This window comes from Manacus candei, unplaced genomic scaffold (genome assembly GCF_025592945.1).
Source record: "Manacus candei isolate 608988 ecotype Guabito, Panama unplaced genomic scaffold, ASM2559294v1 h1tg000014l, whole genome shotgun sequence".
Classification (NCBI taxonomy): domain Eukaryota; kingdom Metazoa; phylum Chordata; class Aves; order Passeriformes; family Pipridae; genus Manacus; species Manacus candei.
The window spans coordinates 14,466,099-14,492,924 of record NW_026138062.1 but is presented as its reverse complement, the minus strand read 5'-3'; the positions used below and the strand labels follow the sequence as shown (position 1 = coordinate 14,492,924).

The 26,826-nt window shown below is 37.5% G+C and overlaps 2 protein-coding genes across 8 annotated transcripts in view; one reads left to right on the top strand and one right to left on the bottom strand.

Annotated features, from left to right (window-relative positions):
• Positions 1 to 5,793: 5,793 nt before the first annotated feature.
• On the bottom strand, positions 5,794 to 12,238 carry MZT1 (mitotic spindle organizing protein 1). The gene is made up of 3 exons (XM_051780531.1): positions 12,099 to 12,238; positions 9,021 to 9,166; positions 5,794 to 7,563 (listed from the first exon to the last, which is right to left on the bottom strand). The coding sequence occupies exons 1-3, from the start codon at positions 12,145 to 12,147 to the stop codon at positions 7,540 to 7,542; spliced, it is 219 nt and encodes a 72-aa protein (XP_051636491.1). The 5' UTR covers positions 12,148 to 12,238; the 3' UTR covers positions 5,794 to 7,539.
• Positions 12,239 to 12,399: 161 nt separating this feature from the next.
• BORA (BORA aurora kinase A activator) overlaps positions 12,400 to 26,826 on the top strand; it is a 34,353-nt gene continuing 19,926 nt past the window's right edge. For 6 of the 7 annotated variants that reach the window (XM_051780469.1, XM_051780471.1, XM_051780470.1 and 3 more), the window contains exons 1-11: positions 12,400 to 12,573; positions 13,398 to 13,568; positions 14,585 to 14,691; positions 17,919 to 17,964; positions 19,171 to 19,252; positions 20,428 to 20,493; positions 21,253 to 21,309; positions 22,805 to 23,022; positions 24,227 to 24,380; positions 25,391 to 25,992; positions 26,393 to 26,524. In XM_051780469.1, the coding sequence (XP_051636429.1) occupies positions 13,413 to 13,568; positions 14,585 to 14,691; positions 17,919 to 17,964; positions 19,171 to 19,252; positions 20,428 to 20,493; positions 21,253 to 21,309; positions 22,805 to 23,022; positions 24,227 to 24,380; positions 25,391 to 25,992; positions 26,393 to 26,524 (1,620 nt within the window). In that variant the 5' untranslated portion in view covers positions 12,400 to 12,573; positions 13,398 to 13,412. The remainder of the gene's footprint in view (positions 12,574 to 13,397; positions 13,569 to 14,584; positions 14,692 to 17,918; positions 17,965 to 19,170; positions 19,253 to 20,427; positions 20,494 to 21,252; positions 21,310 to 22,804; positions 23,023 to 24,226; positions 24,381 to 25,390; positions 25,993 to 26,392; positions 26,525 to 26,826) is intronic. The other variant, XM_051780467.1, reaches the window with a different exon arrangement.

Here is a 26,826-nt window from a genome sequence, read left to right as displayed (position 1 = left end):
AAGATGAACAATGACCACATCCTCTGTTGGTTTATGTGCTGTATTGCTATTCTCACTAACTTCTGTAAGACTTCACAGAATGCAAGTAAATGCTGAGTTTGGCCCAACATGTCTAAAAATGCATGGCTGCTGTAAAGTCATCTAATCAGATCAAACAGGCAGCCACAGATTGATAGAACCTGAGGAAATGGCCTGAAGTGTCAGGGAAGGTTTAGGTTAGATATGAGAAAAAGGTTCTTCACCCAGAGGGTGGTTGGGTGCTGGAACAGGCTCCTCAGGGAAGTGGTCACAGCACCAAGCTGACAGAGTTCAAGAAGCGTTTAGGTGATACTCTCAGGCACATGGTGTGACTCTTGGGGATAGTCCTGTGCAGGGCCAGGAGTTGGACTCAATGATCCTTGCGGGTCCCTTCCAACTCAGCATGTTCTGTGATTCTATGACAAAGAGTGGCAGCTTTATTACTGGTATCATGCTTAAGAGTGAAATGCATAGCTGAAAATACCATGCTAAAAATGTAGGCCAGATTATCAGTCTGCATATGTGCCAGTTATTTTTCTGCCTTCAATATGAGTGCAATCAGCACAGCACATAGGAGTAAATAGCTGTGCGTGTACCTTGATGAGTTGTTCCTATGCCTGGTTTTACTTGAACAGTGAAGCTAAACAGAACACTTACTTTCAAATTAGAAAAGCATTTGCTCTGAGAAGAGCCTATTTTACTTCAGTCCGTATTTCTTTATATACAATATCCTATACAATTCAACTTGTACCCTGAATTCTCCCTAAGAGAATAGCGAGGCTCCTCTTTGTATGTCCTAGGAAATGATTGTTCAGATATTTTTGTTTGTATCTTTACTTCAAAATAACCACCTGCTGCTTACAATAAGCTTTGAGTTCAACGCAAGGTCACTGGTCACAAGAATTATTTTTATATTTTTCTGTCCTTCATTAGCTGTCCTCTCCCAAAATTATATACATCCTCTTCACAATCATATGCCCCTATAAACTGGCTTGAGAACAAAACCAGGGTATGTAACAAGCAGCTTTCCAAGTAGGTAAGATGAAACATCATGAGGAGCTTTCCTGGTAGCCCAGAAAAGAGGTACAAAGTGAGAGCTGATTCAGCTCCTTGAAGTTGCATCCTCACAAGTTATGCCAACAGGCAGTGATGGTTGAAGGGGTTGGTGAACCTGTCTTACCAGTGCCAGCTTCAATGCCAAATGCCAAGGCAATGTGACATCCTAAGTCTCTCTTTTCTGTATCTCCTGTCCATTAAATAGGAAGATAACGGTTGGTATCTTCAAACATACCAATTTTGGATCAAGTGTACAAATAAAATAATCATAATACATTCAAGATGGGATGTCCCTCACCCTCCTGAGGCCTCCTTCCCTACCAAGGGTTCCTCCTGGCTGTCCCTAAGGGTTCCTTAGGGAACCACAGTATGGTTGGGCACCACCTCCTCCACTCCTTCATTTTCTATCTCCTTCACTGAAAGTTAAATGTGCGTGTTAAACTTCCACTTGCCTACATAATGACACCACTGAGCTCTTTCAGAGATCCATTTTCATGAGCTGGTCTCTCCTTACATGTAAAAATTGGAGGTAAGAAAATAAGAATATTTATAAAGTGATAATAAAATGCCTAGACTTAACACATTCTAGACTTCCAGTTCAGATAATTAATAGTTGTGGTGTTTGGTTTTTTTGATCGGGTAATGTTTAAATATCTCAGAAAGCAGGCTTCCATTTATCTCACTGACAGGAACATCACTGATATTCATCCTAAATATTCCTAATTTTCTTCACATTACTTTTACTTAGAGCTGTTCCACATTGCCCTTCCTGGACTCTGTAGTCAGAGGGAACTGCTACAGCCTGACACCCTGACACCCTTTAGAGAGGTATTGTAGACTTTGCACAAGAAACTGGATTAAAGCATGTCTTTTAGAACTATTGATTTTAACAACATCAAGCAGTAGCCAGTTCGCAATGTCAAAGTTTACTTACCTTCACTCCTGGGAAGTTGTGCCATATTTTTAAGGTAATGGATCTGGTATGTTTTCCCTGTCAGGTTAAAAAGATGTAGCCACAAGACTTCCTTTATGTTCAAGGCCATAACTAGGGTCATTATGTCTCTTCTCAACTTCTCTTTGAGAACCTGCACACTCCTAAGTTCTTTGAGAACTCATCAGGCTTGCTCTTCAGTTCTAAAACAGCTTTATGGTTTCATTTAAGTTATCCTTGTACTTTCTTGCAGTATAAACAGTGGGTCTAGAAGCAGTGAACAGGACTATGGTTTTACTTCACTATTTCTACTTGATAAACCTATTTCATATATATAACAGGAACCATTTCCACAACTTCACAAAATCCTCACAGTAAAGTAGCTGTTCAGAATGCTTCAAAAATCCTTCTCAAATTACCATTTTTCAAGTACTGAGATTTTGGTTTTAACATTTTTTAAAGCTTTTTTTTCAAATCTCAATCCCAAGGTAACATGACACCAAAACAACACAGTGTTGTGTTTTTACTGAATGATGCCAACGGTGTTTGAAGTGAAAATTGTCCTGCAAAAACTGGAACATACATTGACACAGAATCACAGAATCATAAAGGTTGGAAAAGACCTTTAAGACGATGAAGTCCAACCATCAACCCAGCAGCACCACCACATTCACCACTAAACAATGTCCTGAAGTGCCATATCCACCCTTTTTGTGAACACTTCCAGGAATGGCAACTTCCCTGGGCACTCTGTTCCAATGCTTTACAGCCCTTTCTGTGAAGAAATTTATCCTAACACCTAATCTAAACCACCCCTGGCACAACTTGAGGCCATTTCCTTTCCTCCTGTCTCTTTGTAACCTGACTTTTTTTGTCTTTCATTCTTTGCTGATGAAATCTCAAGTTCACCAGTTGGATGTTTGCTACTGCTGATGCTAGGTGACTGGTCTGCAATTCTGTTCTTGCTCTTGCACTTTTAAATGTTGAAATTACTTTGACATTCTTTGAAATACTGTTTCCAAACTTTAATTAAAAACTAGTATTTGTGGCTTAAAGAGTTGAATCCCTAATACTAAAGCCATGCCTACATCCCTAGCTCAGATCAAACAGAGTAATATAAAGCTCCACTGCTCAGCATTAGATCTCTTTAAAGCGGGTTGTCTACAGCCATACTAACTACCACCTTGTCACATGGGTCACTGCTGATTCTTAGGTTATTGTAATTTTTTTGCCTTTTCTTTTGAAGTATATCAAATAATAAGGACTGAAGCATTTCTACAGCATGAAACTACGAGCCTGTAAAAGCAGATTACTGTGTTTGAAGGTGAAGTGTTGGGGAAGAACAGGACCTGGTACACAGCCTGCTGGGAGCAGTCCCTGCAGTAAAGTGTGAAACACTAACAGCATACAAGTTAAACTCAGAAGGAACTAGTCATTTGAATCAAAAAGTGAGTCTAGGACTGAACCAGTATTTACTTACCCAGAGAACAGCAGGCGGGAAAGAACATTAGCTAACATATATATATATAACCTTTCACGCATACAGACCTATTAGGGCAAGTGTCTTGGCCTAATCACCACTCAGCTTTTTTTTTGTTAACACGTTTTTTTAGTTAACACGATTTTCTATGAAAAACTCTCTAATGTTACAATGGAGACTTCAGGATCATATGTTTATCTTCTTTTCTAGTACTAGCAATCTCATGCGAAGTTATTTTCTTACTTAAGTTTGTATTTCTAAAATGTAAAATTACAAATGTCAGCAATCCAGGTAGTTATCAAGCATTCCATGCTCTCTGCATGACTGGATTCACAGTTGTGCTTAAGTTCTCAGAGCTTTGCTATATGTGACACTAAAGATACTTGGTGTAAGAATGAGAAACTGTAAGTGGTAGGCAGGACTGCATTTTATTCATGATCACTGAAAAGGAATGAGAATAAACAGTCAGCTCCTGCCCTAGGTCACCAGTGGTCCTTTGCAGCGTCTTCACTGGGTTGTGTGCTGCATGACTTAACCTCAAAAAAGGGACAAAGCAACAAAATTTCCCAATTATAAAGTTAGTGAGGGTAGCAAGACTACTAGCAAACTGTGATGAACCGTAGAAACACATGTAAGACTGATTAGGAAAGAAAATGGCCTGTGTATTTCACCATAGACAAAAAATTATACACATGGAGATAAACCACTGTAGTTTCACATATGAAAAAATAGCCTCTGAGCTTAACATTCCACTCAAGAGTGTTAACAATAGATAATGCCATGGAAAGAGCATAACATTTGGTTCATATTAAAAAAGCAAGTCAAATATCAGGAATTACTAGGAAAGGAATAAAGAACAAGAAAGTAAACAAACAGGCCAGTACTCAACTGCATGGCTAATGTTGCATGCAGTTTTGGTTCCCTTCTCAGAAAATAATATGAGAGCCAGAAAAGTTTCAAAGGACAGTAAATACAGAAGCTATTCTATGCCTTTGGTCACCCAAGAAGTATTTTAGCTAGTGCATTTCAGTTCAGAAGGGGAAATTTAAAAGTGACTGTAACATATCTGGAGAACATTGACTGGCACAGGCATGGCAGATACAAGTTTACTATGCCGGGCATATTAAATTAAGCTAGTTCAAAATAAACAAGAAGTGGTAATTCCTTAGGCAACAAACATAAATTGATAAAGTCTGCTGTTATTCAGGAAGCATATATAGTCCAAAGGAAACTGGACAAGTACTGGAAAATTGAGCACTGAGAGTTACTAGATAGACAAACCATATGATGTTCAGGAAAGCCTGGAAGACACTTAGAAGCTAGAACACAGAAGAAAAATGACCAAATGTGCTTCTATTGTTTTTACCCTTTCTCAGTCAGCTGCTTTTGACTACAAAAGAAGCTATTGTGTTAGAAAAAAACAACTTTGGTCAGGACCTGTATAGCTATTCCTATGTTTATCTTCAAGAGTTTCAGGAACATATAAGTAAGGAGCACAGAGAAAAAGCACGTCTGTTTTCTTGTCTTTTTAGTTAAACGTAGTAGAAGGTGGTGCATGTTAGAAATACAGAAAAGACTTCTCAGTCATCAGTGCTAAGTCTGAGCATTCATGTTCACATAATGGGGATACTATTAAATGACAGACTTACCTTACAGCAGTAAATATTTCCAATATGAAACTTCCTACTAGAGGGATTTTCTTTATTTCTTACCAGGAAGAAGAGATAAACACATACTGTATTTGTTCTGGATGGTACCCCAAACCAAAAGTCAGCAGGAGTTCTCTTACACCAGTTTTGAGAAACAACATGTTCTCCCTTAAGTATATTAATTAATATTAAGTAACCAATATTACCATTTAGTTCCATGTAATAATAGCAATAATGCATTTTTAGTTTTATAGACATCAAATTGATGTTTCAAATGTCAAAGACATGCCCTGCTTCTATAATTCTGCATGACAAATGGTCCACCAGAAAGTGTCTAAATGCATAAAAACTGTAAGCCTACTGATGGCAAAATGGTAGATGCAATTTATTGGACAGATCAAGAATTATATATATATATATATTTATTTATTTATATATATAATTTGTATAACTATATATCTTCTCATATTGTAATTGCAAGCTCTTTTTAAGCATTTCAAAGACATAGAACCCAAACCAAAATCAAGCTTACAAGCTAGAAAACCCCCTGGAAATACATAAATGCAAAGTAGTCAATAGAGTGGAAGTCATCACAACTTCCTGAATTACTCAAAGATCTGGCAATGGAGGAAAAGGAAATGCACCAGAAGAAATATACATCCTAATAAAATGTCATTATTATTTTAGGCACATTTGCTATAGTTTACTTAAAACTTTCAGGGTTTAAGTTACACAGGGTAATCTCACAGATTTAGATGTGCCTCCTGAGAACAAGAATGCTCCACATCTTTTCTCTTTTTTGACATGTAGCCCTGAGTTTAGAGAAAATTAAGTAAACAGCTAATTGCTAATTTGTGCTGATCTGACCTGGTGTTTTCATGATGTTTTACTGACTTTTCAGATTTCCTAAGAGGAACTTCATTGTTGATATATTTTTATACTAAGGATATCTTACTGTTTAAAAAAAAATTACACCCAATATTCAAGTCATGAACACTTAAAACCCTTTGTAAATTGGTGCTGTGAGTGTGAAAAATGACACTATTTATAAGTTCCCCAGCTTGGTTATCCAGAAGTTTTTATAGCATTCTCTTGCAATGATTTTTGGGACACTCTAACTGGAAATAAAGGTAAGTGATTCACTGTAATATAAATATTTTTCTATTCTCTCTACCAGCAATTTGAAGTATTTAGCCTCCTTGATTGCTTTTTGTAGAGCTATGACCTAGAGTGCATATGCTGTAAACTCTCAGAGTAGAAAGAACTTTTTATCTCTGCACAAATATAACTTTTGGCTTAACAAAGATTCCAGGTTCATTTCCAAATGTGCTTCACTCTATTAACCCTGGAGTTCCTTTAGGTCCCATTAGCACCACACCTTGAAACTAGGACAACCAAAATCAAAAAAGCTTAAAAAAAAAAAAAAAAAAGCTTAAAAGCCACAGGTGAAGAATATACAAGAAACTACTTTCTTACAAAAGTAGTTTCTGGATGAAAGTAGAATTTCTGGATGAAAGGATATTTACTGGAAATTAAGACTTCTTCTGGCACTAGTGAAGATTCCTAGTTCTAAATGAGAAGACATTTCTACACCAACTGACTGTTTAAGTCTCATTGATACCCATGAACCAAATCTGATGCTTCTCATTCAGGTTTTGACTAAGAAATAACAGACAGACTTAATACTTTTAGATCCAGTAGTTGGAACAAATGTAACAAATGTAGCATTTAATCTCCATAAAACATCCCACGTCATCTAGAATTTAAATTTACATACATTTCTGCATGGATAACTGAAGTACCTTTGTTACCTAAGTGAAACAGTTTTCCCAGCAATTTGAATCAAAATCAAAAGGACAATTCATTACCTATATTATCAAAAATGCTTTACTTCTTATTTTCAAATTGATACTTAAATCACTGGCCTTGCTCTAATTAAAATAAAGTCAGTCTAGGCTTCATTCCTCTATGGTCCATAAAGCAAGGCTAAAATTGTACACGTAGTTTTTCATCAAAGCAAGAGATAAAACCCAGGATATACTAGCACTTCCAAAGGATACATTAACAAAGCTGCATTCATTATAACAATATGCATTGATATGTGCTAGTAAATTCAACAGATGTACAGTATCTGGCATGATTTTAAAAGTATTGGATGCCAAAGAAGAGCAATTGCACTATATTCACAAACAGTTCACAAAAATACCATGTAATGATATTACTGGTGAACTTATTAAAAAATTTTTCAAAGCTATTATATGCACCATTCTTTTGAATAATATTACAGAAATATTCTGAAACCTTTGCATACACACTTAATTCATTTTTGTCTGAATAGTGGCAATCTTCAGAGCTCCTGTTAAGTTTATCTTGGCATTCTTCTCATGCAGAAATCTTTGCCCATATTAGCCTGTCATATTTTCAGCAGCCTAGAAGAAGAAAAAACATTTATTGCAAGTCATCAAAAGAGACATCATATAGATTAAATTTAATCTTTTCTTGTAACTGTTTTAATTTTCCTAGACCTAAAAAAACCCCAAAAAAACCCAAACCTAAAAATTAAGAACTACTTATGAACATTTCTCTAATGAACACTCTTTTTAAAAAAAAAATAATGCTGTCGACTGCCATTATCCTTTTCTAAAATAGCCATTCCTGTTTGCTTGTATTAAATTTTATGTCCTGTATCTGAGCAACTTGTATCCTGTACATTTTACCCTAATGCTTTCAAGGAGTGCTCAAATGCATATGTTTACCTCTGGAGTTTACTACTTGATATAATTTGTGGTAATTATTATTCCCACTCATACAGATAAGCTATTGACACAAAACTTAGGAGAATTACACTAACTATAACCGTATAAATCACACTGCCAATTATTTCATTAAGAATATTAGTATTTTTTATTACTGAATAACTCAACCCAACCAAAAAGGCACATTGTTGAAGACTGACATTGGAAGATTTTAGCCAGTTAAAGGACAAACAGTCAAAAGATAGTAAAAGGAATGATACATCAGTAAAAGCAAATGAAAAAGTAAACCAGCCCTCAATTACTGAAATATGCATAGTTAAATTCATATGTATGCATGCCTTTAAGTACAAATATAAAATATGCATGAGCATGAGTATAGAAAAATGTTAAGTTAAAAATAAAGTATGCAGTCTTCTAGAATAGAAGCAAGATACAGGTTTCCCCTCCACTTCCCAGAAATAAACAAGTAGAAGATCCACTAGAAAACAATCGTGATTGTGATGTTTAGGTGGACCATAAAGAATCAAAATCCTTTAAAAGTCAAGTGAGGATTTGTTTTTAAACCGTTGTTACCCTCTACTAGTTAAACAGGAGGTAAATGCTAATATATGGAAAGCCCTATATAAACACACATCATGAAATCCCCTCTTGCTGGTCTTTGGAAAGGTTCAAAGCACAGGTTAATGTGGTGAAAGAAATATGTGAAGATTACACTACCAAGCTGCATGTACCCATTTACAAGTACTGCTGCATACTGTTAAGTCTGAGGTTATAGAAATGAGGTCATATTGGTTAAAGGAGAAAGTAGCAATCTATTTGTGATATGATGCAGATAAGGGGGCAAATAGTGACTACAAATGCCCAGAATAAAAATCTGTGGGTTTTGGTTGTGGTTTTCGTTTTTTATATCTTCCCCTTCAAAAGAGTTAATCTAACTATTTTATTTGTACCATTTCTAGCATCATGTTTAATTCAGTTGTATTCATTGCCTTTTCCATGGAAGAGTTAATTTCCTTGATTTAAACATGAATCATATCTTAAAGTACAATTTACAAATTGAAGTATAGCAAGTTGCACATACATCCAACTCTTAAAAACAAATTTATAGGCTTTTTAAACAAAAGCATTACCTTTAGAGCTTCTGTAGCCTTGCGTAGTTCTTTAATAACAGATGACAATGCTTCTGGATTTATCCCTTGTTCACAAAGCCGCACACAAATAGACAATGTCTCCATATCCAAGCCAGTGTTTAATATTCTTGAAATCTCAAACAGAACTGCAACAGAAAAAATGAAAGCACTTTGGTCCCTACAGACTATGAAACTTCAATTATCAAAATCCTTATTCATCAACATTTAACTTCTACAGTAGAGTGTGAACATGGCAGCTGTCCATTGCAGTCTGAACTTCAACAACAGCATTCACGTTCAGCTTTCCAGCACAAGCTAAAAGTTACAGCTTCCAACATAAACACCATGCTTTTCAGGTTCAGGAAACTTATTACTAGATAACAGGTTTTGGAAAGGTAAACAAAAAAAATAAGTGAAGAATTCAACAATTAACATGCTCCCCAATTATGTAAAAGGTAGGCTATAAAAATACTGTACTTTAGAACTCCAGATACTGATGATGCCCTGCTAAAATGGCCTGGGAAGGACATTGTTAAAGCTTTCATAGAGAACATCAGCAGTTTCCTAGCCACCTTCTTCCACAACTAAACCTGGCTTTAGGTCTAACATTAACACAAGTTTAATGATAAGCAATATTATTCAATTTTTATGTGTCCTGAATCACGAGCAGCGCCACATGTCAGTATGAGACCTTCCAGAGAAGGAGATTCCAGTCAGTTTTGTTAAAAAATAGGTATCTCTCTCACTCCTTCCTAAGTTTCTCTGGAAGGTCCCTTTTCTTTGATTCTCATAAACAGTTTGTCACAGATGCAACAGAACAACTCACTGAGATTTTATTTCTGGTTTCTACAGTAACCTCCATCTTGAAGCTAAGCTCCAATATAGATTAATTTTGTACAGGTGTTACTCACACAGTTTATGTAACCAAACCTCCCCCAAGCTAGGGAAAAGTGAAATACAAGGTCTTTCTCACCACGTAAAAGCATCATGGCAAGTGACTACTGTCCACTTGACAACTATGAAAATATTACAGTGACATCCTGCAGCACACCCTCAGAGTCACACTTACCCAAGACATTAACAACCTAATGTATCCAGTCAGTTCCATTGAAGACACAGGGAAAAAAATCTCTACATGTGAAAATATTCTTGAAGCCCACACAAGTAGGTTGGATTAAGAATATGAACAAGTTTAAGACATGAAAGCAGTCTGTCAGTCTAAAGTCCTATCTACAAGCCAGGAGGCGGAGAGCTTTTATCCTTCTCCACCTCAAGACATTCTTTTTCATGCTGGCTTGAAAGCAAACCATTCCAAACACATTATACATGCATGCCCTGTCCATACAAAAGCATCTGCAACTAACAAACCGATGCAGTTGCACTAAAATGACATTGAATGTTCAAGAGCTACAGAACTAAGAAGGACTGAAAACTTCCCAGAAAGAAACAATTCTTCCTTTTTTTAACCATTTAAAATCTATCAAAAATTTTACTAAGCATGTGACATATTTGAAGGCAGAGCAGTAAATATAACTGAAGATAAGTTCCAATTTCTATGTCAGCAAGAACTGTGGTCACTAGTTGGGGCAGTGTCTTTGGCAGAGAGATGTAGCAGTTTCTCCACAATTCCGAGCTCTTAGCTCTGCAGAGAGCAACTGCTAAATATCTATGTCTATCCTAGATAAAAGATATACATTTTTACATGGGGAGCCTGGGCTCCTAAATCTGAAGATCAGTGCACTTTCCATATCTGTTCTCAAAAGCCTTTCTTTGTCTTTAAATCCACATGTCATCCCTCCTGCCCAAAACATTCCTGCATAAATGGAGAGAATGGTTGTCAAGAACTTAAACTCTCTGTCCTTCCCAAAGGAATCTCTCTTCATCTGCACAAGTTAGTCTTAACCTCTTGCAGCATCAGAGCAGCCATAATTCTGCTAGTCCTGCCTTGCCTCCAGCAGCAGGTCAGAGAGTGAAGATCAGTGGCTGAAATGCTAATTTTTACACCAGCTCGACTGGTGAAAGTCTTTGCTAAGAAACCCTTATGTAACTTCAAGAGAAGGGAAGATCCTGAGAAAATAACAAATGTAAAGCAACCCCCCCCAGATGTTCTCCTTCGCCTCTACGCCCTCTAGGGCATTTCCAGAGAAAGTCTTTACATTTAAGAACCCTCAGGGGATTTCTTGGCAGCTTTCCACTCTGCATATAAGGCTTTGGCATAGGCATCTCATAGAATTCCAGAGTCTCACACTACACTAAGAAACAACTCCAGGATGTACCAGCTTTGATTCCTCATAGTGAGGCCAGAAGAGTAAGTGAACACCTGACCTTTACTCACCTGCTCACGTTTCTTGGCTTATAAATCTCCAAAATATTTCCCAGCACTCCCAGTGCCACTACTCCCACGTTCCTCATCCCATAACAGTTTTGGTTTTGTTTTTTTTTTTTTTGCGTCAGAAACTATTCTAATTCTGTAACACTGACTACTGTTCTCAAAGCTTTTTCACTACATTGTTTGGTTTTGTTTGTTTGTTTGTTTTTTTATTTAGTTTACTTCTGTTTTCTGACTTGAGCCATCTAGGAGAACGAGGGTTCAGATCAGTTCAGGTACTGGCAGGGTTGGTCCTGCCTTTCCTTTCCACACCCTTCGTTTCCCCCGGCTTAAATCCAAGACGCACAGAGCCAGGTAGCATAATCTGCGTTATCCGGTACAAATAACGAGAAAGCAGAGTAAACATATACGTATATTTATAAATACTAAAACCCAATAGTATTCTCTATTAAGTACTTAGCTATCTAAAGATCCCCAAGAGAAGCCACTCGGCGTCTAAATTCACTCGCACTACGCGGGTGTTTAAAGCGTTTCACACACTATGAATAACACGAAGCAAAAAAGACATTGCTACGCGCTGCATCTTCCAGCAGCCGCAACCCGCACCCCTCTTCCCAGGAGAGGCGCCCGAGGCGTTCGCTTTCTCCTCCATCCTGACTAGGCGGAATCGAAGCTCTGGAGCTGCTTCTTAGCGTTGTTTCTTGGCCACAGCCTCGCGCGCGTCCCCCTCCCCACCTTCTGCCACGTACCGTCCATGGTCTCCCGGACCGCGTTGAGGCTGGCGGCGTTGCTCGCCATGGCGACCCCGCACCGCCCTCACATCCCCTCCCCCGGAACCGGAATGCGCCCCAGCTCCGGCCCCACGTGAGAGCCCACCGCAGCGGCACGGCCGGGAGGGCGGGCTTTCTTTCGAATTTGTGCAGAGGCACCCCTGACGATTGGCCCGTTCGAGAGAGAAGGAGCTCTGCCATTGGCCCGACGGCGGAGGCCGCGCACCGTGATTGGTCAGAACGGCCGGACGGGGCGGGGCTGTTTAAAGGGCCGCCCGGCGCGGCGGGGGCGGGAGCGGCGAGTGGTGCCTGATGAGCGAGCGGCGCGGCGGCAGCGGCCCGGTAACGGCGGCAGGTGTCTGTGCCCCCGACCTCGGCACCCGCGGCATCGCTCCCTCGGCGCCCGGGGACTGGGAGAGCGGCTCGGCGCGGTGGCACCATCCCGGGGAGAAGAGTGAGAAGGGGCTAAGCGGGGACCCCTCACGCGGGGCTCCCGTCCTGTTCGCCGCCGCGGGGGCGCGGGAGGTGCCCTGCAGCGGGAGGGAGCGGTGCCGCCCCCCGAAGCCCTCGAGGGCCGGGGCAGGCCAGGCCAGTTGGGGCGGGGGAGGGTGGTCGGTTTTAGCGCCTGGGCCAAGCGGGACCTGCTCGGGGCGTTATTGCTGCCCCGGCCCGCGGGCGGCACCGCGCGTCCCCCTTCCCGCCGCCCGAGGTCCTCCCGCGGGCAGAGGCTGCTGGACTGCTCCGGTGTGGAGGGAGGAGGGCGGGCTCGCCGCCCGCAACCCCGCTCGCCAATCCGTCCCACCCCTGTGGTCGCTGCTTGGCGTGTGGGCACCGCGGGGCGGGCGGGGAGAGAGAGAGAGAGCCCCTCCTTATTCCCGAAGCCCCTGAGTGCCCGCACTTGGTGCGTGAGCTGCCCTCCAGGAGCGTGTTTGGCTTCCTGACCGTTCTGTTTCTTCTAGTGGTTGTTCGTGGGTGGTTTTGTTGGTTACTTGTTATTTTGGTGTTTGTTTGTTTGTTTTAATTCCCTTTTTCATGCCCTTTCTTGTCTCGTTTTTTTAGGTTCTGTTTATTTTTAATTGTTTATAGCAGCCTGATTTATCGGCTTTATGCCGGTAGGTCCAAGCCAAAGCTAACTTCGGTTTTTTTAGTCCTTTAAATGCTTCTGGCACCTTAAAACAATTGATTGTCTCTTCCTAAAGCCTTCAACATGACCCTAAAATGTCAAAATTATGGTTTCATTATTTCCCTTAATTTTTCATCTCCCTCTCTTTTTTTCAGGTGTAGCTTAGTGTTATGGGTGATACAGAAGAAGGTAAAATGCAGATAGCACCAGAAACTCCAGGACGAGTTGCAATCCTGAATCCATTTGAAAGTCCCAGTGATTATTACACTCTTCAGGAGCAGATTGTCTCCAGTCCTTCAGTCTTTAAGTCAACAAAGTCCTCATCAGTAAGATCTAGTCTTTAGTTGTTTAAGTATATACGTGGAACGTTAATATTTTCAAATGCATTTAAAAGGATATTTTTTTAGTGTACTTTAATGTATATACTAAGCCGAAGAATTCTGGTAGCGTTTGGAGTTTCTTCTCTTTACAGAAATATGCTGCTTTTAATACTAACATTGTTGCTTAGTCTTCCTACCTTTCTAAATTTATCTAATTTAGTCCTTAGATATTAAGTGATTGAGTGCTAAAAAAGCCCCAGTTCCTAAATAATAAAACTTAGTTGCATTTCTGCTATGAGCTGTTTATGCATTCAAATTATTGATTTTGTGTATATATAACTTGTTGTTGCAAATTACATTTTGGTTTTCAGTTGAAATTATTTGCTGGTAAGCAGTAGAGAAGATACCGTACTAATGAAACTAAAAAGACTTGGTAGATAATTTTTCAAATGTATTTGAACAGTTCTTGCTAATTGTTAAATAAAGGAGTGAAGCTGCTTTATTTCTGACTTGGGTTTTGTTGTGCACTATTCACGGCATTATGAGAGGGACTTTGCAAGATGCATATGAGGTTGCAGCTCTTCAGTCTTTGACATGGGAGGTGAAAGGAAGACTTCTCTTTTATTGGATAACATGGTTTAGGTACAGACGCTGGGTGTTCATGGAACTACAATTTGGATTGTGGCAATCTAGAAACGACTAAATTTTATCCCAAGTTATGTATGTTTAGTAGATCTGTCCTCAGAAATTGAGAAGAAACTGACACCTCAGTTTGTAAATATTAGCTATAACTTTTCATTTAATATTATCTTGTAAATCACTGTAATACCGCTATCAGGGTAAGAAGCTTGACTGACTTAATAATTTTCTTTTAAAAGTAGATAATTTAAATAGAAACTCTTTTGATTGTCCAAAACTATGTGGGAGCAGTGATTGTGTTGTTCCATTCAGATTAGTCCTGTAGTTCTATTTTTATCTTTTTAGAATAGTAAGCATTAAGATGCCTGTTTCTTTTTTTTCAGACACCAGGAAAATTTAGATGGTCTATTGATCAGCTTGCTCTAATAAATCCTGTGGAAATCGACTCAGAAGATGTTCGACGCCAAGCAATGTATTTGAGCCATGCTAGGTAACTTTGCAATCTGTTTTTATGCAGTTAACTTAGCATTAGTACTAGAACACTGTTCTTTTGCTTTATTAACATTTCAGCATAGCGTTAAAGACTTTTTATTGAAATCTTTTAACATAAATTTTTACACGTCTGTGATGTGGATATAATATTTAAATGAGGCTTCCTTGCTGTTCCTTCTTTTCGATGTTAAGAACCGCTGATCCACTCTGATTACAGTTTGGAAGACAGTCAGATAAAAGGAGTCAATGGAAGCAAGAAAATGTCTTGCCGGTGATTGTTACCAGGCTACCTCTTCTGTTCCTTGTTACAACACAGTTTATCTTCTCTGAGTATTCCTCCTGCAGAAGGGTAGAGCTGGGAAAGCTACCTAGGGAAGCCAGCACTCCCTTTCAAAGGTATAGATTAGACTTAACATGAAGGAGGGGGGACCAATGCTAGTTACTTGAAGTAGTTCGGGAACCTTATCTCAACTTTTCCCTTTCTCTGAAAATAACTTTCGTGGGGAAAATGAGTAGGTAAAATAGGCTTGGTATTTGGAGCTCATCTTGAGGATAATTTTACATACCAGTAGTACAGAACAACATGTCAAGTGAAGGTAGTCAAGGGAGGCCATAATGGTGAACCCTGTAGATACTCCTGTATCTTTTTCAGATAAAACTTCCACAAAGAATTGCATCTCGTGGCATGAAGCATCGTAGTAATAGGATAATAAACCAATCTTCCGTCCTGTCTAAATCAGGTCGCTCAGATATAAGGAGCGTCTAACTCCTCTCCAAGCAACCTGTTCCAGTGTTTCAACACCCTCCTCCTAAAAAATACAGTGAAATAGACTTACTGTTCTTAGTGTCTGATTGAACCTGCATCTCTCTTTTTGAATAAGAGGAGCTGTAGAAGGAATATAACTGTCCTCAGCTATATCTGTGAATCGCCATGTCCTAATGTCAATATTTTTGTTCTTAATAGCCTGGCCTTTCCTGGCCTTCCTCTAGCAGCCAGTAGGTTTCAGACTCTAATGCTTTTTATATGTTATAAAGCCTTAAGCCCTATGTTTTTTAGGGAGTCGATTACACTGTTTCTGGAAGCCTATTTGGACACACAGAAACGGGATGGTTTAGGTGACATGGCCTACAGATGTGTTGTCTCAGTGGGTCCTTTTAGTCTGTCCCACTGTTTCATACCCACTGTGACTTTTTTTTTTTTTAAGTCATTTCCTCTGACTAGAAAGAGGCTGGTTTGACTATGTGTAGATTTGCTGTGTCCATGCTTGCATGTTTCAGTGTAGTACAGATGGAGGTTGTTATTTCTGATGGCTGCAAGCTGTACATGGTTAAATACATATATGAGTGTGTGTGTGTGTGTGTAGGATTTTGCGTAAAAACTTAATTTAGATTTCATAAATACAGTTTTATGGAAACAAAAGTGTCATAAATACAGCTCTTGATGTTGAAAGTTCATGATAAAAGAATTGAGTTTTTGAAGCCCATGCATAATGTTACATGCACTATATACTCTTGTTAAAAGAGTAATTAATTTATAATGCTTGTTATCAAGTAATTTTCTGAATTAATTGAAAACAACCACAAGCATAGGTAATTCCACGTATAGCTATTTCAAACTGTGAAATCTCTATAATACAGTAAAACAGTCTTAGGAGCAGCACAGTGTAAAACCTTGGAAAAGTCTGACTGTGTAACACATATAGGCTTGATTTTGTGTAGTGTTACTGTTTCCAGTTTATTAAACTGCTTATAAGATGTTTAGGAGAATACTTTTCTGGCAGACTTGTTGGTGAAAAATAGTCTGTCAATAGCTGAGCAGACACATTGACACAATCTTGTCCACAAACTTTCCCCTTCCTTTTTTATTTCTACTGATAGAAGTTGAATGTTTCTAAATTGGATGCTATGCTATTATTCGTTAATTATTAAAAGATGTCTTTCTGCATCGTGCATACTTTGTGCCACAGTTGCAAGTGCTGTGTTGCTTGAATTTGCATACAAGACTGGCTTGGTTTTATTCTTGTTAAATACATATGACATTTTCACTTTGTTATTTTCCTGGAGTTATGCACTGAAGAAAAAAGGTCCTCTTTTTCACTAACCAGCACTTTTAGTGGGAGCTGTTTTCCCAGTTCCTCTGTTTGCTTATTACTTGTCATCCACTATGCATAAATATACAGTGATTGTGTGCTTATTCTTTTTTGGTATAGTAACTGAAATTTGTGCAAGTATCTTCATAGAACTGTCACTTTAGCATCATCTTGGCAGACATACTTGAAGATGGTGTGCCCAAGCATTTTAGATACATTCAAAGTGTGATAAGCATGAAAGAATGAACTGTGAAAGAGAATTTATGTATTAGGCACATCTGTGTGTGTTTGCGTAGCTAATAATGTTGTGTTGTCTGACTGATTTCTAAAATTATTCAAGGCTAATTCAAGTATACTATCTGCATATGAAACCATTATGCAATTCAGCTAAGACTATGATGGACATTTGTAAGCTTCAAAAAATTTTACCATAAATTCCATAGTAGTAACTGAGTGAGACTAGGAGGTGACCATTAGAGGAAATATAAATATAGAATCTCGTACATCATGGCTGAAGTAACTACAATATTTTTTTAAAAGACAAGTTAAAAGCTGCATAAGAGAATGTGTTCATTGTTAGAAACTGAAATATGATGTTATATTCTAAACTGAAGAAAATAAGGCAGACTATCTATTTGGCAGAGAGAACTCTGCTGGGAAAGTGGGCTGCGTCAGGAATTTGAGTTTGCAAATTCCAGGAGTGTCTTCAGTTGCCCTTCAATTCCTTGTAGCCCAGTTTTTTATTCTGCCTGGTTTTGTAGTGTAAGACTAATCTCACTGTAACTAATAGTAAAATCTATTCATATGACATAATTTTGGAAGATCAGAAGTGACTGAGTTTTTGTCTAGACTTGCTGATACAAGGAGTAAATAGATGATTTGCAAATGTGTACTTATAAATAGTACAGATCTTTTTCAAATGAACTGAACCGAAAATTGCATTTATATTTCTAAATTTATAGTATAAAATGATTGTGCATAACAGTAAAAACAATCTTACGATTTAGGGTTTAGTGCAATTTCATTTATAAAGTTCCTCTTGAGCATCTATAAATTATTATACGGTTGGACTTTACATTTTTTCTTACTTATGTGATGGTTTTGATAATTGAGTTGTCTTTCATTTGTTACTTAGAATTGATAAGGAGACAGAAGACAGAAGGCAAAAAGCTATTGAGGAGGTAATAAAACTTTGTGCTATCAAATATTGTTTTGTTTTTTGTCCAAAAAAAGGTCCACATGTATTATAGGATTTCAAAACTCAAAAGCCTGTTATATTTCAGTAATAAAGTGATTTCGCATCCTCATCCATTGTAGTTGGAATCCACGTGTTCTTTTTCTTCCCATCTTTTTTCACACACCTGTAGGACAAAACAACAGATTTTTTTTCTTTCCTGTAGCTTGGCGAGTGTAGCTGTAAGCTAACTTATAAATAGTTAACTTCAGGTTACAAATAATGATTGAGCATTTGGGGATTTACAGTAGCCATTAGTGGTTTATTGCATTTTTAAAAATATTGCAGAATTTTGTGATTTCTTTTGTTCCTTCCAAAGTCTAGTTCTTAGTTGGATGTACATCTTAGTTGGATGTACAACTTTATTGTCGTAGCTTGTATATATTTCCATCCTTTTTTCGTTTTATTTTTTACTATCCGTTTGTACAGCAGAGAAAGACAAGTCTTTGTGAGGTATAACCTAATAGATTCTGCAGCTGAACAGCTTGAAACCATGTCTCTAATAAAAATTACATCTTTAATAGTTGTGTTTCAAGCTGAGTTTTTTTCTTTTACTTTGAGTCTTGCATTTATTGTGAAAACAAGATTTGCCATGTGTTTCTTGAAGCTATGTAATGGTGTTCATCTCCTCAGCATCAGGGTGTTCCATAGTGCAGCTGTGATGATAGATACAATTTCTGGTTCAAAGAAAAAGACTGAAATGCCAGTAACTCATAGATGTTTCACTGCTAACCAATTTAGCCAAATACATTAATAATGTTGCCAAAAAGCCTTGGTTTATCACTTTTGCTGCAGTGTCTCTTTATCACTTCTGTGAAATAGCTCAATTGTCAAAATACAACTTGACAAACTGAAAATTTGTAAAGAATTATTTTAAACTACTGTGCAATAAGTGAGGCAGTGGCAGTTCAAATTTTTAAATTAGTAATTATTAAATGAAACTTTTCTTCAGTTTTCACTCTGAAAGATCTGCGGTGCTATGTGTCATAAAGAATATGGGGATCTTCAACTTATTTTTTTTTTTAATCTCTCTGGGCCTGAAATAATGAAATAAGTTCTGCAGTTTTTCTCGTTCAAGGTACTGATCTAAATTTAAGTTGAGAATCACCAACTTTTTAAAAGTGCTGAGATGCTTATTTTTATTCTGCTCTAGTTTTTCACAAAAAGGCTCATAGTTCCTTCTCCTTGGATTGAACATGAAGGCAAACAAGTTTCTCAATTTAATTCAACTAAATGTAAGTTGCTTTTGTGTGTCTGTCCAAAATAGTTTAGCTTTTGGAGAAATTATCAAGCATAATTTGTTTCAATCTTAATTTAAATTTTAAGAACTGGTGATAAAATATGGCACAACTGATAGATTTTCAGCTGTTCTTTCCAAGTGCTCTCTTTAAGAATTATTTATTAATCAAGTCTTGTATAGTTTTTCCTTTTTATTATTTTTGGTTCTTGTTCTTAAATCTTTTTACTTTAATAAACTTTTTTTTTAACTAATTTAATTTGCATACAGAATTGCAGTGTTGATACTGGTAATAGCCAAGTGTTCTACTTTGCTATTTATTTCTGATATTTGCATGTCCTCCTTATTCTGACTGCTTTCCTCACCATATAAGCATATGGGAAATGGAGTTCCATATTTTTTTACCCTTGCCGTTGTTGCTAAGACCTGTTGTCGTCTTAGCGTCTGCTAACTCATAGTCACTGCTCCTGGGTTTCCTAAGTTCATTATGGTTATGCCCATGTGAGATTTTATTCTTAATGCTATTGTTACTGAAGTTTATATATAACCAGCAGAATACATAGTAAATGGACTACAAGCTGGACAAATGTCAGATATGAAGTATTGTTGGGTAGGAAATTCTTAAATAAGTGGTGATTTTTCAAGATTTGGAAAAGGCTAAACTTAAATGGTTTTTATCAAGGAGATGCAGCTTGTTGATAGTGTATTTTTAATTGTGAGTTGTAAGATCATCATTTTTTGAGCAGATAACATGAGCCACAATCTGAGATCTGGAAAAGTGAGCGGTAAAGGAAGATGGTCTAATGTGTTCTTTAGCTGTATAAAAAACCTGAAATATTTCTTCACCTCAAGTCCAGACTGAGTGATTTTATAGAAATGTGTTCTACTTGAACACAGCCTGTTTAGCTAAGTGTAAACTAGTTTGTTTTAAATCTCTAATGTAGAGAAGGCTGCAGGAGACAAAGGTCTGATCAACGCTGATGGTATTTCACTATGCTTTGTTTGAATAGAAAGGTGCTGAAATTCTCTTAATCAGCTATAATGGTAACATTTTTTCAGTACTCCTTTTTAATCTCTTCCAAACTTTGAGGCAAAAATTTTCTTTAGTTGTATTAAATATTTTAACTCTATATGCAATGCATGCTTAAATTTAAGTTCTTCTGTGGTTTACAGCCATTGATCTAAATAACATTTCTCCAATTGGAAGACAGCTAAGCTTGCAGCCTGGAAAGAGCAATGGTGAGTAAAAGGCAATGTCTGAAATTACAGGCTTTCTCTGAAGCAAAATAACCCATTTTAAATGGCTGTTTAATTTAAAAGGGGAATTATTTGTTTGTTAATATTCCTCTAGAAATAGTTTTTCTTGAACTGAATGGTACTATTAATTTTAATGTCCATTTCTCATAGTAATTTAATTCTGTTATACTCTCTGGTATTTTTTCTGAAGTAAAAAATGAAGTCCCCTGTAAGACTGTGGGGTGCATTTTTTCCAGCTCAGTGTATGCACTTTTTCTGAATTTAGAGGTGAATATAAACCTCAGGTTTGTGGGTAAATTACAGTTTCAAGAAACCTGTAATGTGTTGGATTGTTAAGGGTTAGAGAATCTTGATTATTTTCTATGCCAAACAAATAGCAGAAATCTTAATACATCTTTTAAACTATATCATTTTAGATAAATAGGTAGTGTTTTTCCCCAGGGTAATTTGATGATTTTTCTCTCATTTCCTTTTGAATCCTTCCTTTCTTCAGAGACCTCTTTCCTCAGTTAACATAAAAGCCTCTAGAGAGGCATTCTTACAACTCCTGGGTTTTTTATCTCTAGGCCTAATGTGCTGCATATAGTGTTGTCAAATCAGAATCACAGCTTTAATTAACACTTTTCCTTATTGCAACTGTAATTTAAATAGCTCAATTGTGGTGCGATTTGAAAGTGAATGTTTGTCTACAGTTTTAGTAAAAGGTCACTAAGCTAATTTTGTTGGTTTTATTCATTGCAGCTGCTTGTCAGACAGTACTGTCTTTGCCAGTGGATATTAATTTAGAGAAAATACTAGGTATGTCATGCAATATCTGTATTTATGAATGTCTAAATGTTTGCTGGGTGTTTTTGTCTTATGAAATACTGAGAACCAAATGAATGAACAAGTTTTAAGTATGTGTTCTAAATGGACAGTGTGTGTTGCACAGGACATGACTTAAATGATATGATTTGAGTGTGGACGTAAAGACAGAAAAGGAGGGATATGGAGGACAACTGGGAATTGTTCAGCCTGGAGGATACTGAGGGGAGACCTCATTGCAGTATACAGCTTCGTCATAAAGGGAAGCAGAGGGGCAGGCACTGATCTCTTCCCTGCGATGACCAGTGACAGGACCTGAGGGAATGCCCTAAGTTTTGTCAGGGGAGGTTTAGATTGGATATTAGAAAAAGGTTCTTTACCCAGAGGATGGTTGGGCACTGGAGAAGGCTCCCTAGGGAAGTGGTCACAGCACCAAGACTGCCAGAGTTCAAGAAGTATTTGGATGATACTTTCAGGGACATGGTGTGACTCTTGGGGATGGTCCTGTGTAGGGCCAGGAGTTGGACTTGATGATCCTTGTGGGTCCCTTCCAACTCAGGATATTCTATGATTCTATGAAATTGATTAACAGTTAACAAATGCATAAAAGGTAGTAAGCAGAAGATAACTCTTGCCTCCCCCAAACAGAGCAGTTACTTAACTCAGCAGAGCTGTTTGACTTACAGATGACTGGTTGTGAGACTTACATAGCCCAACCTTACCTTGAGTAAAGCTTTGCTGTAACCCTGCCTTTAATTTAACTGAAACCATGGTGGTGACTAGAAGTTATGTGATAGCAAAAAAGCCATGACTGTTGAGTGAGGATGCAACAGAGGCAACAGTCCACATTAACTCTCTGATTATAAATGCTACGTCAAGCAATTGCTGCCACCTTCTCAAGCTTCTCAGGCCGGAAAGGCCTGTTCTCATGTGGGAACAGTGGGTACAACCAGCTCAGAGGGTTTCGTCTGCGTGCAGCTATCCCAGTATTGAATTTCACAACCCTGACTGTGGGTCATCAAAATTAAAACAGAAAAGCAATACCATATTATTGCCTTTGTTTTTTGTCTTAACAAATGCTTCCATCAACTCATAATTTTTGAGTTCATTAAAAATTTCTTCTACAAGGAATATCCAGTTAGTTTAGTTTTTCTTGGGTAGTAAAATAATCACTTTTGCACTTTTGCAACTCAGATGTGAGGAATTGGGAAAAGACCAGTAAGTAGATGCTAGCCTATATATATACTTTTTTTTTTTTAATTCAGACCTTAGTATTAAGCGATGATAAGCAGAAGTGGAACCTTTGTGGACAGAGTGGACTTTTTGTAGTGGCAACAAGCAATCCTTTGGGATAGGTGCCTAATTAGATTAATGATTTGCTGCATTGATCAATTGGATTAAATGCTTTAATTTAGTTATATATCTCTCTGTAGTAAGATTTTTTTTTTCTGCATTCTTATTGGAAACAACTTTTTCCTGCGATTTCTAGGTGAATATTTTAGAACTGAAGAATTTGCAGATCAGTCTCAGGAAAATCTAAGCTCTTCATCACTCAGAAGAAAGCTGTTTTTAGAAGAAAATGGAAGTGTATCTGCATGTTTGTCCCCTTCTCTGCATAGTCCATGCAGTAGTCAGCCACTTGGAGTGCTTTGTTCAATAGAATTATCTCCAGTCCGGTGCAGAAGCCCTCTGGACACATCTAGTTCAGTAAGTGGCTGTTTCGTGGGCTGGATGGGTTGTGCTTTATGAAGGAGTAGGTGCTAGACTTAAGGATGGTGGTTTGTTTTTTTTTTTTCCAAATTCAGAAAAAAATGTGTGAACTAAAAGTATTAAAAGAATATATTACTGACTTTTTATTTTATCAAATTATTTTGTTGTGCTGCTATTCTTTTGTATAGAAGGAATTATTTTCTAGTGTTATGAAATGGAAGTAGAAATTAAAACATGCAAAAGACTTGCTGAAAGCATGTTGGAACCTATTCTTCATAAAATGTGTATACAAAAAAAGTCCTGTTTAAATGCATGAACTACTCTCTAAAATACCAGTTGATATGAACTTATGATATAATTATTTCCCTGATAGCTCATAAACTCATTTATAGTGGAAGACATTAATGTGAATCTTTGAATGCAGGGCTAAATGTACTTTTTTCCTTTTCCATTGACCAGAGTTTTCAGATGAATAGACATTTATTAGAACACAGAACATAATGACTGTTCTTTAATTGAAACAAAGTAAACCTTATTCCTGGGTGGACATAGCACAGCGAAACTGGTTTAGGTGATATGGTTTCATCTGTTTGGTGGCTGAAGTGCATGGAAAAAAACTACCCTAGGAATAGTGTGGCTTAAAAAAAAGTTTACTATGGTAACCTTGTAAAGAATTCCTATAACAGAATAGTAGTCACATTCTTGCAGTATAATGCTCTTTTCTTAAGGAGAAATAGTTTCCTGTTTTGCCTGCTGCTGAAGTAAGTAATTCAGAAAATATGGATTACATTAAAATATAGATAGTGGCTGACTTTCATCAGCATTGATATGAGCAAGAAATTTAGATCAGATACTTGACTAGATACACAGATAGCATTAATTCTCTGTTTAAGTTTCTCAGAGTTCTTAAATCTAATGGATGTAGTAGGCCTAGTTGGTATTATGTGACAGTTTGAGTCCATTGCTGTCTTCTCCTGTGTGGAGGCATAAGGTCCAGGTAAAGAGCTGCACTGAAATATTTAAGCTAAACTAATGATAGAGATTGTCACTGTAGAGGATTAGTCTTTCTCAGTGCTGGCATATTAAACTTTTAAATTAAAACACTTTGGAACACTTTTTATATATACATATTAGCCAAAGTTAATGTTATGAAAATATGCTGTGTGGTTTTGATTTTTTTATTTTTTTTTTTTCCCTGAAGGGCCAGTTTTCTTCAAGTCCTATTCAGGGAGGAACAAGAGCTTACAGTCTGGGAAGTATAACCAGTCCCACATTTTCAGAGGGGTCTCCTGCACGTACTGGTTCTCCTACTTTTTCACCAATTGCTTTTCACATAAGAAAAACACCACTCTCAGGTATGGTTTAATTGTATATGTTGTTCTTTCTTGATTCATATATTTTTATTTTAAAATTTTTTTATTATAAAAGTGTTTTGTTATAAAAACTGCTGAATTCTTAGGGGAACCCATTTCTGTTAGGAGACAAGTTATTATGCTTGGCAGACCAGCAGTCTCCTCCTATATGACACGTTTACTGTTTAGCAGTGAAATATGTGAGACAGTGAAATGTATATGCTTACAAAAAATCAACTAGGGAAAATATTTTAGAAGCAGACATTGAGACCTTAGAAGAGTGAAAAAAGTTAGAAGGGTTAATCTAGTGTGGGAGGGAGTTTAAAGCCACATGTCTGAACTGTCAGGTCACAATTCTGATTTGGCCCAACCTGAAGCATTTTAATGTCAATGGACAAAGAATGTTTAGATTGAGTTTTCAAATCATGCAATCATGAAGATTATTTGAAATGAAACTGATGAGTGAAGAAGTCACAAACATTTTGTGTCTTTGTTGCTCTAGAAAATGTCAGTATTTCATGCTGTGTCCCTAACCTGGAAAGGCTTTAACACCACGTTTATGCGTGATTTTGATGTTATGAGCCTTGTGGTATTTAACACCATTATATGTGGAGATTGCATATGTGTTTTCTCACTTGTTTGATCATCTTAAACTTTATTGCTGCCAAAAATTAAATACCTATAGAATATATGTATTGATACTTCTTTGGGAAAAACCCACAGAACCAGCCTTCACACACTTTCCTTTGAATACTGTGTAGTATTGCCATTTGAAAATAGAAGGTCTCCAGTGCAGTAAACCATGTCACAGAAAACAAATTTGGGGGTAAAAATGGGAAAGAAACTTGCCTTTACCATGATAGTTAGTATGTGCTGCTGGTTTGTTTGGGGTTGTTTGTTTGATTTGGTTGGGAGATTGAGGTCAGTGAAATGCTATTTAGTTGGCCCTTGAGGATGATGAATTTCTTCTATTAGCTATTATGTGGAATTTAGCTTTGTTGGTTTTTTTACAGACCAAAGAAAATTTACATTTCGTTCTCCAGATATTCCTTCTTCCTCGAATAGAATGACACCGCCAAGTACAAGAAGTCCTTACATAGATGGTTGTTCTCCAATTAAAAATTGCTCTCCTATGAGGCTTGGAGCTTGTAGAGGGACTGCCCAGTATCAGACTTCTGTCATTAGAATACCAATTGCAGTTGAGACTCATGATGAGGATGAGGAAGACAAGGAAAATGCTTCTCCAGCAGAAGCTCGGTTCCCAGAAATGGATAATGGAATAAACTTATGTCAGGAAGACAGTGATACTTTTGCACATGGTACACGTCTTGTGGTAGCAACTGTGTCTATTGCACCAGATCACTCAGAATCTTGTCATCAAAGGTTGTCATCATTTCAGGATATAGAAGGCTTAAAAGAAAATAATACTGTAGATATGGCTGATGCAGCTGAAGTGTCAGAGGAAAACACTTGGATAAAAGAAACAATTGGCAATAGCAATACACCAATGACCAGCTTTATGACAGGCATTACTTTCAGTATTGAAAGCTCTCGGATGTGCATGTCACCTCTTGCTGAAAGCAGTGCAATTCCTTGTGACAACAGTAGTATTCAGGTAAAAATAAAATTTTTTTTTGCTTCTCTGAAACTGAACCGGACATAATAACTTTGAATACATATATTATTCTGGAAGTAATTATTATTTTCTTGTATTGGTTGTGGCATGCTGGTGGTATCATGACTTTTATCGCTTCCCTCCCATCCCGTCTTTGCTCTCGGTGGAGTTAGCATAGCAATTACAAATTATTTTTGTGTTGCTCTGTACAGCAATGCATTTAACATAATCCAAGCTAATTCTGACAAACCTGCTTACAATTTGCTTTTGTTGTTAACTGATTGTAGTTGGTTTGTTGGATTAAGTTCTGTTAATCAAATGAAAATCATATCAAGTATCCGAGGGATTTATTGGTATTACAATTACAGTACATTTTTCAAGCCCTGCTTCTTGATTTCAGGTGGACAGTGGTTACAACACACAGACTTATGGAAACAGCATTATGGATACTGTGGGGACTGAAAACAGCTGCAGAGAAAATGATGTGAATACTGTAGTTTTTCAGAATAAATCTCAGATGCTTAGAACAAAGGTAGGAGTTAAATTGTGATACAAAAGTGAGAGGCTTCCCATCTAAAGCATCCATTCCCCATTTTGTTTGGTTCCAGGTAGCCTGAGGGGCGAGACAGTGAGGTGATATTAAAGATGTTAATGTAGTGTCATTTCAAGTATGTCGAAAATGGAGAATAAACGCAGGAAAAATTATCTTAAGGTGGCAATAAAATTAATGTGTTTTAAGACAAAGGCAGGTTTTTTCAGAGGAAACTGAGGTACATATGTGAATGGTAGTTGTGAGGCTTCAGATGTATTGGAGTCTGTCTCTTACTTTTGTTT

Excerpts from the sequence above, each read along its gene's own strand:
- MZT1 (XM_051780531.1), bottom strand. The coding sequence starts at position 12,147 with ATGGCGAGCAACGCCGCCAGCCTCAACGCGGTCCGGGAGACCATGGAC. Across the intron at positions 9,167-12,098 it reads GGTCCGGGAGACCATGGACG|TTCTGTTTGAGATTTCAAGA; the intron begins GTACGTGGCAGA and ends TTTCTGTTGCAG. Across the intron at positions 7,564-9,020 it reads AGGCTACAGAAGCTCTAAAG|GCTGCTGAAAATATGACAGG; the intron begins GTAATGCTTTTG and ends TTCTTCTTCTAG.